Genomic DNA, 17,592 nt, shown 5'->3' with positions numbered 1-17,592 from the left:
ATGACCTCGTTTTTTTTTTTATTAGAGTATAATATTTGTAAGCTAAATATCCTGTTTTTGTGTTTGATTTTGGAGTAATATAATTTATTTATCACATAGACATGTTCATAAACTGATAAATGTTCTTCCTACCAATTCCTAGTTTCCACATCTTAGTTTCTCACATATGTTGAAGAATGGGCAGAACTTCAGGCTCCCGCCACTCCATCTGCAGGATTTCAGCACATATGAATGAAGACCCCTTGCGGCTGAGAGAGATCGGCACCTTCTGTCATGAAGCACTTTCTAATGACAAAAAAACTCGGCAAAAACGCTGATGATGTGCTACGACCTCTTTATTATTCACAGCACGCGCGGCACAGCTGACAGAAAAACGGTGGAGCTTCTGTGGGAAATATGACACAAAATTGAGTTGCTTTTGAAAATGTAGAAGCAACATCATCTCAATCGTTATTAAAGGGATATTTCTGTCATTATTTACTCACACTCATGTCACTACAAACACTTTCTTTCTTCCGTGGAACACAAACGGTGATGTATACGTAGCTGAATGTTCACGCTGCTCTTTTTTATATATGAAAGTGGAAGTTCTATATTTAATATACACTATATTCAGGGTTTGACTTGAACACCTGCCAACGTGCCAAACGCCTGTGTTTTTCAGCAGTGTATTTTGGCGGGTTGTGGCAGGTTGAATTTTATATATAATATATACAATTGTACACTCTAAAAAATGCTGGGTTGTTTTAACCCAACTTTGGGTCAAATATGGACTAACCCAGCCGTTGGGTTAAATTTTTACATTACATTTTTAAACTTTGTAGTCTTCTTTCACATGCTTTTGCAACAGGATGGGCATGCGCGCGCTGCGTTATGAACCCCATTAATTTCAATGGTTTGCACCACGCGAGGACGTTTTATTGCTTCGCCGACCAAAGTGCAAGCGGATCAAGCTAGACCGTTTGGGCTTGCGAGACGGCCATTAACGTTACATTTTGAGTGGATGACGAGCGTGAGACGCCGAAATGGACGCCAATCAGATTCTAAATGGAAAGTTTACTTTTAAAAGTTGCCAAATTGTCCCATTGACAAGACCAAAGTGATCTGTGTGTTTTGTCGTTGTGAACTGAGCGATCATCGCAGCACGTCCAGTTGATGATGGCCAAGCACACACACACAAACACACACAGCTGATGCAAATTCTCCGCCCCCTCGTCAATATCAGGACCTCGTCAGTATTTCTTTCACCCTTTTATTGATGGACAGTGTAACATTGTGTGAGAGATTATTTGCTCCAAGTGAAACATTTTTTATTGTGAATTTGAACACAGTATGCCAATGTTGCCGTCAATAAAAAACATTTGCACAAAGCAAGCCGATCCACTTTTCCATGTTGATAAGAGCATTAAATAATGTGAGAAAAAGAAATCAAGAGACATTTAGAATAGATAAAAATTTAAAAGGCATCTTCAATCCATCTCTGAATGGTGCACAACATTGATATGGACTACACGAAGTAACGCCATGGAGTGACACACTGTAAAAAATATTTTCAAGATTTGTAATCACAACATATTTTCTTTTGTCAAATCAACTTAATAATAATTTATTTATTTAGTTGAGATAACTTATTATTTTGAGTTCCTGATGGTTAAATGAATCTCCTTCATTGTATTAACTCACTTTTTCCAGTTCAATCAACTTAAAATTTTAAGGCAACCCAGGTTACTTACTTTAAGTTAAACCAACAATATTTTTTACAGTGTAGTAATCACAACATTTTTTCTTTTGTCAATCAACTTAAATAATTTATTTAGTTCAGATAACATATAATTATGAGTTTCTGATGGTTAAAATAATCTCCTTCATTGTATTAACTCTTTCCAGTTCAATGAACTTAAAATTTTAAGGCAACCAGGTTACTTACTTTAAGTTAAACCATCAACATTTTTTTACAGTGCATGTTGGCAAGTAAATCAACTATTCCCACACCCCACAGCACAGATCTCAGGTGCCACTGCTTTTCCCATCGGCTTCTTTGAAACGAACTTTGTCCGAGTTCACGTCCGACATGAGCCGCCTCAACAGGCGCACAACCCAGTCAGAATATAATGAGAGGTTAATTGAGCTCTTCCAGCCAAAGGATTTGTCATTATAAAGGAACAAGCGGCAGGGCGCTGTAAGGTCTTCACATACTCTATTCTCATCCATCACATGAGCCCATTACGTCCAGGAATTTAACAGCTCTTTTATGCAGTTAAAGAGTCGCGTAATAGACAGGGACCATGTGGCGGAGGGCTATAATAAAAATCTAGACACACACCTAGAAGACATGGATTTTATAGGGTTCGGATGAATGCCCGACAGATAGTGCTCATCTAGCAGCAGTCAAAGTGGATTTTGCATTTTGGGAGGGAAATGAAAGTGCCGTTTGTGCATATTTGTGTGTTTTAGTGTTTTGTTATCTTTTGCTTTGTTCATCTGTGTGATTTTTTTTCAGCTGTTTCATGGTCCAGCGGGCAAAAAGAATATTATATTATAAACTTACCAATTCTCATTACCAAAACGCATCCATATATATATATATATTACTTTAACAACTTCCAATTAAACAACTGGAACTATTTCTATTTTCTGAAACGTATCGAAGCCATGACCTTGGCATTATCAGCGTCATGCATTACTGTTAGATCTACACGTCTGGAGCACAAAAACAACTGAACTTTCATACTTGGGTTTAGGCCTTCTCGAGTGATCGAGATGCTTGACTTAGCAAACACTGCTGATAAAATGACCAAAGGTCTTAAATTGACCACATAGAGGGGTTTTCGCTCGGAGCGCATTGCAAACCAGTGGAGCACATCTCTACATATTGGTTCAACAGCTATTCTGTGGTAATTTCCCAGGAGGAAACCGTTTTGTGATGTCTATATTTTCAGCCGACAGCTTCCCTGGATTATTTCTCCCTTTGGTGGATAAACAAATACTCAGCAATGTCGAAACTCAACACACGTATGAAACCCATACAAACATGAGCGCACGCACACACATACACACACGTTTATAAACAGTAAAGGCCATTGCACACCGAGCACGAAATATTCGTATGCGTATTTTCGTGTTCGTCAGCTTAAAAATTCGTCACGCATAGAAACCTTGCACACCGAGTCCGTTGCGTATTTCTTAAACCTTTGCGGGAAAAAACGCAAAAATACCAAATGGATTCGTCAAGCAGTGAGGATGATTTTTGCCCTCTCTCTTATTGAAAAGGGAAGAAAGAGAAAATATTGCGTCCATCCAATCCTGAAATTGCGCCGAGAGGAAGGAGAGTTCCTTATCAAGGAGTTGCGAATTTATCCTGAGCGATTCAAAAGTATTACCTCAGAATGTCAGTGGGACAGTTTGATGCTTTGCTAGCGATTCTGGAGCCACATATTAAAAACAAGACCACCAATTTCCGTGAACCAATCGATTCTGAACGGAGACTGGCAGTGTGTCTGAAATGAACCAGGTATGGACACACACACGGACAAACACACACCCGCGCGCGGCCCGGTGGAAGCGCTGGACAGACAGAACAGCAAGGCTGTTATTGTGTATATTGTGCCCAAATAATACATTAGTTATCGAATAGGCTGCTCAATCACACCTTATTCGATCCTACATTTCAATCTGATTGAAAGGGGAGGTTTATTAATTTCATAATCCAATATAGAGAAGAGAACATAAACACTTGATCGAATTGAAAACCGAAACTGAAAGCACGGCGCATATGTGCAATGATTTGAGGACGAGCTCCCCCGGCCCTGAATTGTCAAAAGACCTCTCAAAATGCTGGCTCTGGATGCGAAAAACGCAGAAAATCGAACCCGATCCGATTAATTTTATGACGGACGAAAGTTTCGGAGGCGGTGTGCAAGCGTGACTGACATAACGTGAGGCCGAATTTTTTTTTTAACGTGCGAAAATTTCGGATGCGAATTTCGGACTCGGTGTGCAATGGCCTTAACAGTATTTCTATAGCCTATTTGTATTAATATTTACATATATTCTATAATTAAATTTTGAAATAATATAATATTCTCCCAATTCTCATTACTTTACTACTGTACTCCTATTAAATAGTCAAATTTGAGTATATGTATATATATTACCAGTGTTGGGAGAGTTCACTTTCTACATGAACTAGTTTAAAGTTCAGTTCACACATTTTAAAATGAACTAGTTCATTTATAGTTCTTTTTCATGTTGCGAGCTTTTGTTTTCTTTTTTTATTGCCACAGCCCATATACAACCACAGACAACAATTATTTTATTGACGGGCAAAGTTTGCACAGAAACGTAAGATTTTTCCCATCCTCACTGAACTCGTCATAAAATCTGTTTAAATGATCATACGACGCCTCCTCACTCGCTGCTTTGTCGACGGCGGCCGCGATGCGACACTGGCGTCTTGTGTAGGCAGATTGATTTTTTGCTACATATTAACGCCTGTTTACGTGTGTTTTAGCCGGGTTTTCGCCTGGAAGGCTCTATGGAAATCTGGCACCCTATTGAACAAAGTTCAACTGAGAGAGCGTGCGTTCACAGACACCAGAATTAAAGAGCCCTTATCATAGCATTTGAAATGTTCCTATTTTTGTTTAAGGAGTTCCCAAAAACAGTTTAACATGCATGCAAGGATAAAAAACACTTTATTTGTCTTATAATATGCATTTATTTTTAACTGATTTGCTCACCGACTCCCAAATGATTCGTACAACGACTCATTTTTCCAAACCACTCCTTTGCGTGACGCTAATCGGCGGTGATTGGTCAGATGACAGACCCAGTCAGTTATTGTTTGTTAGCATAACGCATAAACATATTGATAAAGCACTGCAGTACTACAAGACGCTCTATTCTTTATGACAACTCCAATAACAGAGACAAACATTTCACATATTTAAAAAAAAATTTACACTGGAGACCTAGAAGCTGCGCTGAGCGTAACTTACACACACACACACGGATACACGCGCACACACATACTGCCTCGCGCCCCAATGCCACAAAACCGTTCAAAACCCATAAAAGCAACAATTATTAATAATACTTCCAGGTTGTGATTCGAAGGAGGAAGCTGATCCATATACACTGGGTAAGTAAGTTACTGAGCCCTCCTTCAGGAACAACCGCTTGCGAATCCACATTTGAATTAATTTGTGTTTTTAAACGATTCGTAATTAAAATGATGAGAACACAATCGGGCTATACTGTTGTGGTATAGTTGCAAATATGAACTCTAACCTCCGATTCTTCACATGCTCGTCCCTGGTAAATGAAAACAAAGTGGATGTTAAAGTGGATGGTCATACTTCCAAAAAGAATAATCTGTGATTGTGAATGCCAGTATCCACACCGGTGGCGACTGACAGCCTCACACTCTCCTCAAACATTGTGTTCATCCCCACTGTGCTGTGTCGGGGGTTTTGAAGTACAACTCACGTAAAGTTAAAGATAATTCCGTGAATGGCTGCAATTGCAGATTTCGAACAGAGATGGCGACAAAGAGGAAAACCGCCGGACTGCAGCTTTGAAAAAACTGAGAAAAAACTACTGTCACCTGTCTTGGCAGGTTTTGTGAGAGAGAAAAAAAGCTGAAAAGTTGAACACACTCACAGCTCAGTTCAATCCGAATGAAGTCTTTGATCCCCAGGTTCTCCAGGAACACTCCTGATGAAGAGCTGGTTTTAAAGAGGAAGGAGATATCAGCGCTCAGCTCCCCGTGGAACGTGGGAAAGTGCAGGTACGACGTCTCCTTGTTGAAGTAGGCGGCGTTCCAGAAGTTACCTGGAGAAAGCATGAACAGTAGCACATGTCTATAGTTCGCCGGGAACAACATCATGGTTTCTCATTAAGCATTACTGCAATCCATCCAGAGCCGGGCTGAGAGGCTAAGTGGTTACAGTGTGATTAGAGCGGTTAATATTAAATCTGTGCAGCACTTACTGTCACCATAACACTGCATGGGACCCACTCTGTAGGCCGCCTCTGAACCGGATCTGCTGATGTCACCGATAGCCAGCGCTCCAACCGGCAAATGCTCTTTATGGGACAGCAGCCCGGAGTCATTAGACCTGTCACACATCACAAAACAGCATGTTTGTTCATTTGAGAAAAACACATTTCATTTCATGTTAACTGTGAATCTCATGAAATCTGCCCAGAACATGTCCAGGTCACATTTCACCCATAAATCAAATCACATTTTTTTTTTTTTTTTTTTTGCATCGTCACATTATTAAATTGCAAGCATATTTCCCAATCCCCAATGATGGAAAAAAGCTAATATATATATATATATATATATATATATATATATATTATATGATGTATATTGTATAACTTTTTAAATAACACAATATAATACAATATAACAAACATACACACACATATATATAAACAATATATGAAAAATAACAAAGTTATTTTTATATATTTGTTTTATTAACATGTCCAGGTTTTATTTTACCCATTAATCAAGATAAAATTTGTAAAAACTAAATAAATAAATAAATAAATAAATAAAACAATTAAAAAAAAAAAAAAACATTTATTGCATTGCAAGCATATTTCCCAATCCCCATGTGGGATGTGTGAGAAAGCTAACTTATAAAGAGACTGTAAAACTTAATTTGTTGATTGCATCATGGTCCATAGGTTTGAATAAAGCTTTTCCACAACAGAACTAGCAATTCTGACTGTATTTCTCAAAATTGTGAGATATGAACTTGCAATTGTGAGAGAATTGAGATTGAGAGAATAAAAGTTATTAAACTTTAACAGTTATATATATGCAAGACAGAAGTTTAGAAACTCAGAAGTTTATAATTCGCAATTCTGATTTTTTTTCTCTCAGAATGTTCACCACAATGACGATAACTATAACAATAAAGATATAGTCCTAAAAATCATTCTGAATGTAAAAGAATAGCCCAAGAACAGTCCAAACCGCAACTATAACAACAACGACACAGAGAAAAAAAATATTTGGAATTACTTTCAGAACGATTTTTTCCCAGCTGATGTAATGAAACATTGACAGCCAATCAGAATCCATCCTGGAAAGAGCTTGAGCATTTAAAGCGACAGATGACAAAACTGCAGCACGCGCTTATAATAAACAGAACGATATTGTGCGTTAGTGTGGACACTAATATAGTTAGCGATTTTGGTGTGAACAGGCCTTAAAGCTGTGTTCACACTTGGCAGATTTGGTTTGATTAAAGAGCCCCTATCATAGCATTTGAAATGTTCCTATTTTTGTTTTAGTAGTTCCCAAAAACAGTTTAACATGCATACAAGGATAAAAAACACTGAAAAAAAAACTGATTATTTGTCTTATAATATGCATTTATTTTTAACTGATTTGCTCACCGACTCCCAAATGATTCGTACAACGACTCATTTTTCCAAACCACTCCTTTGCATGACGCTAATCGGCGGTGATTGGTCAGATGACAGACCCAGTCAGTTATTGTTTGTTAGCATAACGCATACATATATTGATAAAGCACTGCAGTACTACAAGACGCTCTATTCTTTATGACAACTCCAATAACAGAGACAAACATTTCACATATTTAAAAAAAATTGACATTGGAGACCTAGAAGCTGCGCTGAGCGTAACTTACACACACACGCGCGCGCACACACTTATTGTGCTTCCCTCCTCGCGCTCGACGCTACAAAACCGTTCAAAACCCATAAAAGCAACAATTCTTAATAATACTTCCAGGTTGTGATTCGAAGGAGGAAGCTGATCCATATACACTGGGTAAGTAAGTTACTGAGCCCTCCTTCAGGAACAACCGCTTGCGAATCCACATTTGAATTCATTTATGTTTTTGAACTAACGTTATTCGTCAATAAAATGATGAGAACACAATCGGGCTATACTGTTGTGGTATCGTTGCAAATATGAACTCTAACCTCCGATTCTTCACATGCTCGTCCCTGGTAAATGAAAACAAAGTGGCTGAACTATCTTTGCATTGTACAGCGTCTTCTCGACATGATGCTATGATGAACTATTTGAATGTGTAGACTTCAAGTTTACACTTCCGTCTGCGCGCGGCCAGTATGTATCTACGTCACTACAAACCAGCTAATGACTCGTTTCAAAAACAATTCATTTCATAGACTCAGAGTCGACTCTCACTTTTGAAAGACAATAACTTTATATACGGTGCACTTTCAGATATAAATCTTTGCAGGATGTTTTCATTCCCTTAGAGCTATGTTACACACTATATGAACAGTCATTTTCAGAAATCCATGATGGGGCTCTTTAAATGAAGATCTGCAGGCCTTAGCCCGAAAACAAAAACAGTTGCATTTTTGCGAGTGTTTTCTTGACCTTTCTTGACCTTTCTTTTCTTGACCTCTTGTTTTGTTGTTTTTTTTTTTGGTGTTGTGTTAAAAAAAAAAGACAGTGTGAACACTAAGTGAACCAGGACTAAATTTATCGTTTCATTTTGTAGTCCGGACCAGAAGAACCAAGAGAACTGAACTACACATCTTGTGTCGTACCACTCTTTGCTGTCGGCGTCACAGTTACAGAAGTGTTCAGGATGCACACAGTTCTCCTGAAGGCCACAGGCACACTGCTGGCTCCCCGGCACTGCTCCACCCCAGTACATGTGCGCTTCACCCGAACGTCCCACCCACCAGCTGAAGGGGGTCCCATCTGCAACAACACACACACACACACACACACACATCTCTACAGGATGATGCTTAGACATCGAAAAGAGACATTAGACATTATAAAAGCAAGATTTTTGCACACCCAGAACAAAAGCATTATTGCTCAGAGGACTCGCGTGAGATCTCAGATGTTTCAACAATGTATAAGCTTTCCAAAAGAAGTAAACATGTACACAAATGAGTCAATGGTTCAGATCATCATTTGGATGAGATTTCTGTGTTTTGGTTGCAGACTTGTTGTTTGGGATCTGCGAGGGGAGGAATTTGTACTTCTTCAAAAGAAATAAAAAACAGGCAAAATGGTGAATTTGATGAGAAGTGTTTTGGTTTGCAGTTTGAGTTCAGAGAAGTGTTTTGGTTTGAGTTTTGGTTGCAGATTTTGGAGAATCTGAGCATAATTTGAGACATGCATGAGGTGTTTTTCATACGAGAGATGTTTCTACTAAAGTTCCTGAAAATAAATGAAAAGAAACACAAATGAGTAGAAGTGTAACGGTTCACAAAATTCACGGTTCGGTTCAATATGATACACTTGTGTCACGGTTCGGTACGTTTTCGATAGGGATGCACGATATATCGGCCAGCATATCGGTATCAGCCGATATATGTTCATTTTTAATGTTATCGTTATCGGCCTGGTAATAAAATGTGGCTGATATATTAAAGCCGATAAATAATGTATTATTCACTTCAGCTGAGACACTTGTTGAGCACTGTTTATGTTTTTGAATTTCTTGAAATATGATTGAAATCTCTTCAAAAAATGAAAATACGGTTCGCAATGCAGCGCAAATCTGTCATATCGGCTATACAACACTATAATGAGAACATCATTATAATTGTGCGCTTGGGACATGGATTTAATTGTGAGATTTTTGTTTTTGGTTTTTGTAATCAGGCTCTTAAAATTAGATACAAATTTGGATTTAAATTTATCGGCCGATATATCGGTTATCTGCTTTCAAATATAAAGAATTATCGGATATCGGTATCGGCCAAAATGTTCATATCGGTGCATCCCTAGTTTTCGATACAGCAAAAAGAAAGAAATGCCAGAGAAATGTCCTTGATATAATTTTGTTTTTAATTATATTTTTATTAAAACTAACATCATAAAGTATGATATTTTTTTTTACTTAGAGCAATTATGGAGCTATACTTGACTTTTAAAGTTACTATACTATTATACAAACCAAAGGACAGCTCATGGTTTTCGGGCTACAGATATAATACAGAAATAATGTTTGTCTTTTCTGTTTTTGTTGCAAAGATAGCTCATCTAATTATGATAATAATAGTCATTTAAATGAAAAAATATCTAAATAATATCATGTTTATATATATATATATATATATATATATATATATATGGTCTACTGTATGTGATCCAAAGGAACTAACTAACTACTTGAGTAGTCGTTTTCATTGGATACATTTTTTTTACTCGTACTCTTTTAATTTTTAAGATTATTACATTTACTTTGACTTTGAGTAAATATTTCTATAAGTACTTTTACTTGAGTATAGTTTTTGGCTACTCTACCCACCTCTGCCGTTCGGTTTAAAAATGCGTACCGAATGGTTTGTTACACCCCTACAAATGAGTCAACAGTTCAGATAATTCACCCCCTAAATGTTTTGAGTTCATGTCGAGATCAATGACTTTGGGATCTTGGCAAATTGGAGCAGAATTTGAGACAATTTCTATGGTCTTTTTTCGAGAGACACATCTGAGAACTAGGCTTTATTTGCTCTGCATTTATGCTGTCGAACAGAAATAATTGAGATGTTAAAGAGATCTCATGTGTGATTTGTCACTCCGAGACGATCACGCTCCCATAGCCGTCGTCCGGTAAGCGCATCTGTCCAGGTTTAATCGAGACTAGCGTGTTCCTTTCATTACTATTCACCTGACATTTCCAACATTTCTTATTTACGCCTGACACCGCGTTCTCCTCGTCTCATCAAGAACTCTGATAATGAGACAACTAATGGACGCAATTACCGTGGGTGATGTTTCGTGTTTGTACGAGAGACTACGAGAAGCATTATCACCTGACTCGACCTGTGATGGAGAGCCACTGTACCAAACCACACATGACAAACCCACACAAACAAACATGATAAAAGCTCTTCAAAGGCACGAATACACATGAATAATGGACCCTAAAGGGACCTTTTAATTAATTTAGTTCTGAAAAATGGGGGGGGGGGGGGGGGGTAACTCAATATAAACTGCCCATAACAAAGGGCATTACAATCAATTTGAGCTGTGCGCTTAAGCGTCATGCGAGCGTCTGCGGGTTTAATAAGCCCGGTCTTGCATATGGAGGGGGCGATCGATATTCCTAATAAAAAGGGCTTACCTGGTGTGTTCAAGAGCCGTGACTTTTTGCAGTGGTAGGAGAGCTCCTGCTCACAGTATTCAGCCTGGGTGATTATCGCCCGGATCTGCTCCGCGTCGGCGGAATAGTTAAAGTGGGCTAAATGCTGATTCATCCCGGACGACGCTTTTAATTTGGTGAGCTCAGTGTTATTGTGTTGTATCACCATCCATGCTTTATCTGCAGGGACGAGAGGGATTCAAACCGTGAAAAGAGACACACTGTGGAGACTGTTTTTTCTCAGGCTTTGTCGGTTTTCACCTGTGCACTTTCAGAAGTTTGTAAAAAAACCTAAAGCATGTGGTATCTACTAAACAATCATAAAAACAGAGCTTCTTGTGTTCTTCATGCTTCTTTTCGTTATGGGAGATTGTTGACGTTTCATTTTAGGTTCTTTAGATTGAATCTACTGGAGGTGAAATATGTTCAAATTACCATGAAATGACACGTTCAACCCATTTTGCCATGACATGAAATGGTGTTGCTATGTTAAACTAAAACTGAATTTATTGACTTTATTTATTTATTATATATATATTTATTTATACAACTAAAACTGAATTTATTGACTTTATTTATTTATTATTTATTTATTTATAAACTAAAACTGAATTTATTGACTTTATTTATTCCTATTTCTTAGCCAATCTCATTCAGTATCTTATTTCACATTTGAATTATTTTGGTAAATAATTTTTGGTAAATAATTTTGGTAAATTGAATTATTTTGGTAAATAAATGCGAAATATGTTCAAATCAACATGAAATGACACGTTCAACCCATTTTGCCATGACATGAAATGGTGTTGCTATGTTAAACTAAAACTGAATTTATTGACTTTATTTATTTATTATATATATATTTATTTATACAACTAAAACTGAATTTATTGACTTTATTTATTTATTATTTATTTATTTATAAACTAAAACTGAATTTATTGACTTTATTTATTCCTATTTCTTAGCCAATCTCATTCAGTATCTTATTTCACATTTGAATTATTTTGGTAAATAATTTTTGGTAAATAATTTTGGTAAATTGAATTATTTTGGTAAATAAAGGCGAAATATGTTCAAATCAACATGAAATGACACGTTGAACCCATTTTGCCATGACATGAAATGGTGTTGCTATGTTAAACTAAAACTGAATTTATAGACTTTATTTATTTATTGACTTTATTTATTATTATATATATTTATTTATACAACTAAAACTGAATTTATTGACTTTATTTATTCCTATTTCTTAGCCAATCTCATTCAGTATCTTAATTCACATTTGAATTATTTTGGTAAATAATTTTGGTAAATAATTTTGGTAAATTGAATTATTTTGGTAAATAAAGGCGAAATATGTTCAAATCAACATGAAATGACACGTTCAACCCATTTTGCCATGACATGAAATGGTGTTGCTATGTTAAACTAAAACTGAATTTATTGACTTTATTTATTTATTATATATATTTATTTATACAGCTAAAACTGAATTTATTGACTTTATTTATTTATTATTTATTTATTTATAAACTAAAACTGAATTTATTGACTTTATTTTTATTCCTATTTCTTAGCCAATCTCATTCAGTATCTTATTTCACATTTGAATTATTTTGGTAAATAAATGCGAAATATGTTCAAATCAACATGAAATGACACGTTCAACCCATTTTGCCATGACATGAAATGGTGTTGCTATGTTAAACTAAAACTGAATTTATTGACTTTATTTATTTATTGACTTAGTTATTGAATTTATTAACACTTTTTCATTCACTGAAATGAAACAACTGTGAAATAACTATAATGAATGAAACTAATAACTATAACTGAAATAGAAACTACATTGAATTATTTAAACCCCAAAAACAAATAAATAAATAACAAATAATAAAAAATAACAAACACACAACAAAATTGTACTAAAACATGTTTTTTTTAAATGTTATAATATATATATATATATATATATATAAACTAATATACTGTATATATTTTTAAACTTTTGTGTATGCAAAAGTATATACTAAAAAAATCTTAATTATTATTGTACAAATGATTATTTTGAATGAGAAAAATGAAAACCAATATGAAATATGAATAAGTACTTTAATAGTATATTAATGATACAAAAATAATTCAAATGTGAAATACTATTTTGAATGAGATTCTAATTTTAGAGATGGTTATGGAAAAACTCACGCCCAATAAGATGAGCAATGTGTGCGAATAAGTAAAAAGGGTCCATATGGATTTCATATTGAGTTCAACAAAGGAAAAGTGAAGATCTGAATGTGATGTGTTGGTTTTTTAAGAAACCATAGCACTTCAAAAGCTTGTAAAAGCCTTTTCTAACTTTATTTGCAAGAGTCGCACACGTGTCGCTCAAAGGTTGATCTGAGGGGTTTTCTGAAGTGTTTTTCCACGAGTGATTCCTCCGCGGGTTGTGAGACGGTGTGTGAAGGATCAAAAGCTGTGGATTAAAGCCCCAATTACGGAGTGTTTAAAGGGATTTAATCAGCGTGGATACGCTGTGTGCGATTCACCTGACATGTTGCAGTAGATTAGTTGAGGTTTGATGGGGCCGCTTCCATCCACGTCTATGTAGTAAAAGCCAGACGTGTTTCCTTTGTGTTTGTACGCCTCACACGACGCTTCATAAATGGCTGCAAACACAGAAGTAGCAGGTTAGTCAAACACAGAAGATGCGTGTGGAGAGATAATGAGGTGAGAACTGTGAAGAACAACAGTAACGAGTGTGCGTTCACACTGTCTGTCTACCGATGAAGTTGTGACCAGTTCATGAAGCATGTGTGAAAATGCACTTCGCAGAAAAACAAAAAACTTGTTATTACATGTTAAACAGGATGGCAAGATTCCTGAACTTTAGATGAAGTTATTTCCAGAAGTTAGTCAAGCTGCCCTTTAGAAAATAAAAAAAATAAGGCCAAGATCTTTTTAATTACATAATCATTTGATCGCATGAATCCGTGTTTAAATGGCACAAAGCAAGCAGCATTAAAACTGATATATAAATAAACACAAATTTACACTAAACACACACACACAAAACTAATTTATATGACTGAATCAGTAGTGGACAAAATATTCATCTAATATTATAAAACATTGAAGTATATTGTGTAGTTGTGTTCTAATTAGTACTAGTTGTAATTATTGGCCAGGCTGTCATACAAAATAATTATGAACACATGCAAAAATAATATTAATGACTGATTATGTTGTAGTCGATGCATGCTTTATCCTGCATGCTATATATTTTTGCCCCCAAATTTTGTTAGATAAATAACCAAGTTTAGTGGTTCATATTTAAACTATTGTCCTCAGAATTTGAGAAAAATGTATCATTTTTATCATTAATTGCTTCAACAGTTATGCATAATCTTTTGTACTAGAAAGGACATTTTTGCATGGCATATCAAGTACTTTAATCCCCCCCCAAAGCCAGGAGAATTGAACTCCTCGTGATATTACTCCTGTAGAAGAAATAAAACATGACACAAGGTCAGGAGCTCATTATCTGCAGAGGTTGAGTTTTACACACTTATGGATTTACACCAAGTCTTAAATGAAGTGAAAAGCCAAAAAAAGAGTGTGGAACAGATTTCGGCTAAAATTAAGCACCTGTCACTCACATATTTAATGGCGGCAGCATGACAGACGTTCACACACTTGAGCTGTTTTAAAGGGTGAGCTTTATTGAGAGGGACTTTATAGTGCGACCTCATAATTAGATCTCATATAAAGCTCCTGTCAGTCAGAGGAGCGTTTGGTGGTGTACAAATGAAAGCACATTTCTGCAGTACAGTAGCTGAGTATATCTGCACACTTACTGACATATATAATTGCAAACAATATGTGGAAGATATACACTCACCTAAAGGATTATTAGGAACACCTGTTCAATTTCTCATTAATGCAATTCTCTAATCAACCAATCACATGGCAGTTGCTTCAATGCATTTAGGGGTGTGGTCCTGGTCAAGACAATCTCCTGAACTCCAAACTGAATGTCAGAATGGGAAAGAAAGGTGATTTAAGCAATTTTGAGCGTGGCATGGCTGTTGGTGTCTGAGTATTTCACAATCTGCTCAGTTACTGGGATTTTCACACACAACCATTTCTAGGGTTTACAAAGAATGGTGTGAAAAGGGAAAAACATCCAGTATGGGGCAGTCCTGTGGGCCAAAATGCCTTGTTGATGCGAGAGGTCAGAGGAGAATGGGCCGACTGATTCAAGCTGATAGAAGAGCAACTTTGACTGAAATAACCACTCGTTACAACCGAGGTATGCAGCAAAGCATTTGTGAAGAAGACACAACACACACAACCTTGAGGCGGATGGGCTACAACAGCAGAAGACCCCACCGGGTACCACTCATCTCCACTACAAATAGGAAAAAGAGGCGACAATTTGCAAGAGCTCACCAAAATTGGACAGTTGAAGACTGGAAAAATGTTGCCCGGTCTGTTGAGTCTCGATTTCAGATGGTAGAGTCAGAATTTGGCGTAAACAGAATGAGAACATGGATCCATCATGCCTTGTTCCCACTGTGCAGGCTGGTGGTGGTGGTGTAATGGTGTGGGGATGTTTTCTTGGCACACTTTAGGCCCCTTAGTGCCAATTGGGCATCGTTTAAATGCCACGGCCTACCTGAGCATTGTTTCTGACCATGTCCATCCATTTATGGCCACCAGGTACCCATCTATTTCAAGCAGGATAATGCACCATGTCACAAAGCTCGAATCATTTCAAATTGGTTTCTTGACCATGTCAATGAGTTGACTGTAGTAAAATGGCCGCCACAGTCACCAGATCTCAACCCAATAGAGCATCTTTGGGATGTGGTGGAACGGGAGCTTCGTGTCCTGGATGTGCATCCCACAAATCTCCATCAACTGCAAGATGCTATCCTATCAATATGGGCCAACATTTCTAAAGAATGCTTTCAGCACCTTGTTGAATCAATGCCACGTAGAATTAAGGCAGTTCTGAAGGTGAACACAGTATTAGTATTAGTATGGTGTTCCTAATAATCCTTTAGATGAGTGTATGTACCTAAGTATCTGCATTGAATAAAAAAATAGATTGCTTTTCTGGGCTTGTGATCAGGTTTTTATAAAGCTTCGTTGGCTCACAAACTCAAATCTTTCCATAAAATTAAGTACTCCATCGTGTGCATATGAAATAAACAGATTGAAACAAACAGATTGCCTATAGATTGTAATTATTTTCCTTGAAAGTGAAACCTACAGTAATCCGTTTCACCCTAAGCACCTTAATGGATAGTTATCTTCCCCTGTCTGCATTACATCATGAAATCAGAGCTACAAAACAGATGCAGATGGTCATAATTAAAGCTGCTCTGTTTGCATGCAATATTTATGGCACCACACTTCTCGCTTCGTAATACAAAATGCATTCGGAAGTTTAATTTCACGTTTACTAAAGTAAGTGTGCAGTATATGATTTTGACCATTTGCTCTAAATGCAATGTCTACATAAGACAGAATATATTGTGTTGAAAATGTGTCACATTGAATGTGAGCCGAAGAGAAAAAAGATTGCAGCGCGTTTAAACGCCAATATAACATGACTAGAACATGCAATGTGATCTGTGGCATAATGAAGTGAGTTACACAAGCATGTCAGCATCCCGCCTTCACAGTCGTTTCACACCAATTCAATTTTCATTAAAAGTTCAAAACAATGTCGATAAGAAAGTGCATTTACATACTCACTTAAACACTTTTAATGACTCGAGTCTGTTAGCAGATGAACCCGAGATCCAGCGCTGAGTGACAGGGATCGCATTTAAAAGCTCACAGGGAAAAGCCGACATTAGGCGCGTTTTGCGATATTTTCCAAATGTCGATAAAAAACATTGCGAAATGACGCCGTTTCCATTAACCGATGTTATGCGACTAAAACGTCTTTTTTTCCTCTCGTGATAAGTCATTCCAAAAATCATGGCAACGGACTTTGGTAGGTTTATAACCTATTTCACAGCCATTGACCGCACTAGACATTATTATTATTAATGGCAGGAGACGTGGTGTGTTAATAACCAAGCATTAATGGCAGGGAAAGACACGGAGTTCCTGGTGTTTCTCCCTTATTTCTGCTTCGATGTCTTGATGGCATTTCTTTGAGGTTTAGAGAGGCTATTCCTGTAATTATTGTTTCTTTTTTTAAAATGAATTTAATAAAGAACTCTATCTCGTATTATGTCCAAACTGTCGTTGCAAAACGAAAAATGAACGAATGTTGTATTTTTAAAACACAAAATTGAACAACATTTTAGTTTGACCACCAATGCTGCGCTATATACATCTCAACGAATTTTCAGACATTTATTTATGACTTTTTGCCCTCTTTAAAACATTTAAAATATTCACAAATTAATATGGGAAAAAATGTAGATTTTAC

At 36.6% G+C, this 17,592-nt stretch overlaps 1 protein-coding gene and 1 long non-coding RNA gene across 3 annotated transcripts in view; one reads left to right on the top strand and one right to left on the bottom strand.

The window, feature by feature from the left end:
- The window catches only part of cntnap3 (contactin associated protein family member 3), a 172,046-nt gene that overhangs the window by 27,144 nt on the left and 127,310 nt on the right, over window positions 1-17,592 (bottom strand). For both annotated transcript variants that reach the window (XM_089126433.1, XM_089126432.1), the window contains exons 12-16: window positions 13,688-13,807; window positions 11,118-11,315; window positions 8,575-8,731; window positions 5,992-6,119; window positions 5,662-5,832 (exon numbers count right to left, since the gene is read on the bottom strand). In XM_089126433.1, coding sequence (XP_088982559.1) covers window positions 5,662-5,832; window positions 5,992-6,119; window positions 8,575-8,731; window positions 11,118-11,315; window positions 13,688-13,807 — 774 coding nt within the window. The remainder of the gene's footprint in view (window positions 1-5,661; window positions 5,833-5,991; window positions 6,120-8,574; window positions 8,732-11,117; window positions 11,316-13,687; window positions 13,808-17,592) is intronic.
- Window positions 1-17,592, top strand: part of LOC148969471 (uncharacterized) — a 364,565-nt gene that overhangs the window by 237,583 nt on the left and 109,390 nt on the right. The gene's annotated exons all lie outside the window — the stretch shown is intronic.

The sequence above is a fragment of the Pimephales promelas genome, chromosome 23 (genome assembly GCF_988280905.1).
Source record: "Pimephales promelas chromosome 23, fPimPro1.hap1.1, whole genome shotgun sequence".
NCBI classification, from domain to species: domain Eukaryota; kingdom Metazoa; phylum Chordata; class Actinopteri; order Cypriniformes; family Leuciscidae; genus Pimephales; species Pimephales promelas.
Note: the sequence above shows the minus strand (reverse complement) of the source record. Positions and strands in the feature narration are given on the sequence as shown.